This window comes from Somniosus microcephalus, unplaced genomic scaffold (genome assembly GCF_052327205.1).
Source record: "Somniosus microcephalus isolate GS21.2 unplaced genomic scaffold, FLI_Smic_1.0 unresolved_chr7, whole genome shotgun sequence".
Classification (NCBI taxonomy): domain Eukaryota; kingdom Metazoa; phylum Chordata; class Chondrichthyes; order Squaliformes; family Somniosidae; genus Somniosus; species Somniosus microcephalus.
The window spans coordinates 32,125,069-32,127,568 of record NW_028225185.1 but is presented as its reverse complement, the minus strand read 5'-3'; the positions used below and the strand labels follow the sequence as shown (position 1 = coordinate 32,127,568).

The following is a 2,500-nucleotide window of genomic DNA, read 5'->3' as shown; positions in this document are numbered from 1 at the left end:
GAGGTGAGGGGGGCGGGGGCAGTGTGCGAGAGTGGGGTATTCCCCGGGGGAGGGTGGGAGGTAGTGTGTGAGCATCCCAGGCGGCGGGAGGGGTTTCGCGAGGAGGGCTGTGTGTATGTGTTTGGGGGAGTTCACTGGAGGAGGGGGTTCCGGGGGAGTTGGGGGAGTCCCCCGGGCTTGTGTGTGTGTGTGGTTCCCCGGGGTAGTGGAGGTCCAGGGGGAGGGTTGTGGGGCTGGGCGGTTCCCCATTTGGGGAGGGTTGGCGTGTATGAGAGGGGGTATCCCCCAGAGGTGGGGGAGAGGTGCGCGTGTGTGTGTGTGGTTCCCAGGATTTTGTGTGTGTGGGGTTCCCCAGGGGCGAGGGATGCGGTGGTTTGTTGTTCCCAGGGGGAGGAGTGTGTAGAGCTCCCCAAGGGTCGTGGTTCCCTGGGGGGTGGTGTTGTGTATGTGAGGGGGGTCCCTGGAGGAGGAGGTTCCCCAGGGGAGGGGGGTGTGTGTGAGGGGGGGGGTCCCTGGAGGAGGAGGTTCCCCAGGGGTCGGGGTTCCCGGGGGGGGGGGGGGGGGGGTTGACGTAATAAAACTCACTACGCACTTAGTTTGAGTGTAAAGCAAGGCTTTAATCAACTTGTTTCAGAACATGGAGGTCTAGTTTGTACTTCACTAGTTCCTTGTCTTACAAAATGTCCGAGTGTTTATACTCCTTGGACGGCGCCACCAGCTGGCCGTCCAGCGTTGTTTCTTAAGTAGTTTCTTGATGATGAGATCTATAACAGGGGTTGTGTGTGTGAGAGGGGGCTGCCTGGAGGAGGAGGAGGTTCCTGGCCTGCCGTTCCCGGTGGGGTGTGTCGGGCGGGTACGGGATGCTCAGGGGCGCTGGCTCGCTGTTCGCTGACTCTGTACCTCCCCCCCTCCCCTCGCCCCCGCAGGTGGTGGCGGCGGAAGCCTGGGCGAATCACCGGCGGCGGAACGACTCCATCATCGTCGACATCTTCCACGGGCTCTTCAAGTCCACCCTGGTGTGCCCGCACTGCGGCGAGATCTCCGTCACCTTCGACCCCTTCTGCTACCTAAGTGTGCCGCTTCCCGTCAGCACTGAGCGCGTGCTGGAGATCTTCCTCGTGCCCATGGACCCGCGATCCAAACCCATTCAGGTACCGCCGACCCCCTCCGATCGCCCCCCCCCCCCCCCCCGGGAGCGCAGGGCCGTGACCCCGGGGTGGGGGGGGTGTTATTTTTGGGGGGGGCTGTTCGACCGGGGGATGCATCGCGGCCTCAACGCCCTCTTGCTGCGCGGGAGGCGTAGGTAGAGCGTGATGGGCTCCCCGTCGGTGTCGCAGCCCGTGCCTTCAGCCGTGACTCTCTCCATCTCTCTTCCCTCTCTCTCCCTCTCTCTCTCTCCCAGCACAGGGTGGTCGTCCCAAAGGCGGGGAAAATCTGGGATCTTTACATCGCCCTCTCGAAGCTCTCGGGCATCCCACCGGAGAAGGTAGGTGGGGAGAGGGGGGGGCCGCGGACGAGGGGAGGGAGGGGGTGCAAGGGGGAGGAAGGGGCCGGAGTGAGGGGAGGGAGGGGGTGCAAGGGGGAGGAGGGGGGCTGCAGAGCGAGGGGAGGGAGGGGGGGCGCAAGGGGGAGGAGGGGGGCTGCAGAGCGAGGGGAGGGAGGGGGGCGCGAGGGGGAGGAGGGGGGCTGCGGAGCGAGGGGAGGGAGGGGGCGCAAGGGGGAGGAGGGGGGGCTGCGGAAGCGAGGGGAGAGAGGGGGGCGCAAGAGGGGAGGAGGGGGGCTGCGGAGCGAGGGGAGGGAGGGGGGCGCAAGGGGGAGGAGGGGGCTGCGGAGCGAGGGGAGGGAGGGGGTGCAAGGGGGGGGGCTGCGGAGCGAGGGGAGGGAGGGGGCGCAAGGGGGGGCTGTGGAGCGAGGGGAGGGAGGGGTCGCAAGGGGGAGGAGGGGGCGGAGTGAGGGGAGGGAGAGGGGCGCAAGGGGGGAGGAGGGGGCTGCGGAGCAAGGGGAGGAGGGGGCTGTGGAGCGAGGGGAGGGAGAGGGGCGCAAGGGGGAGGAGGGGGCTTTGGAGCAAGGGGGGGAGGGGGGCTGTGGAGCGAGCGAGGGGAGGGAGGGGGCGGAGCGAGAGGAGGGGGAGGGACGCAAGGGGGAGGAGGGGGGGCTGGGGAGGGAGGGGGTCGCAAGGGGGGAGGAGGGGTGCTGCGGAGCGAGAGGAGGGGGGAGGGGCGCAAGGGGGGAGGAGCGGGGCTGGGGAGGGAGGGGGGGCGCAAGGGGGAGGAGGGGGGGCTGCGGAGCGAGGGGAGAGAGGGGGAGGAGGGGGGCTGCGGAGCAAGGGGGAGGGAGAGGGGCGCAAGGGGGAGGAGGGGGGCGGAGCGAGGGGAGGGAGAGGGGTGCAAGGCGGAGGAGGGGGCGGCGGAGCAAGGGGAGGGAGAGGGGCGCAAGGGGGAGGAGGGGGCTGTGGAGCGAGAGGAGGGGGAGGGGCGCAAGGCGGAGGGGGGGGCTGGGG

General features: G+C 69.2%; 1 protein-coding gene across 1 annotated transcript in view; it reads left to right on the top strand.

Annotated features, from left to right (window-relative positions):
- LOC147086748 (ubiquitin carboxyl-terminal hydrolase 11-like) overlaps positions 1-1,486 on the top strand; it is a gene marked incomplete at its 3' end in the record, with an annotated part of 31,409 nt that extends 29,923 nt beyond the window's left edge. Inside the window, exons 9-11 of the mRNA XM_085978312.1 lie at positions 1-3; positions 927-1,151; positions 1,403-1,486. The exon at positions 1-3 is cut by the window's left edge and continues 156 nt beyond it. Coding sequence (XP_085834438.1) covers positions 1-3; positions 927-1,151; positions 1,403-1,486 — 312 coding nt within the window. The remainder of the gene's footprint in view (positions 4-926; positions 1,152-1,402) is intronic.
- Between the last annotated feature and the right edge of the window lie 1,014 nt (positions 1,487-2,500).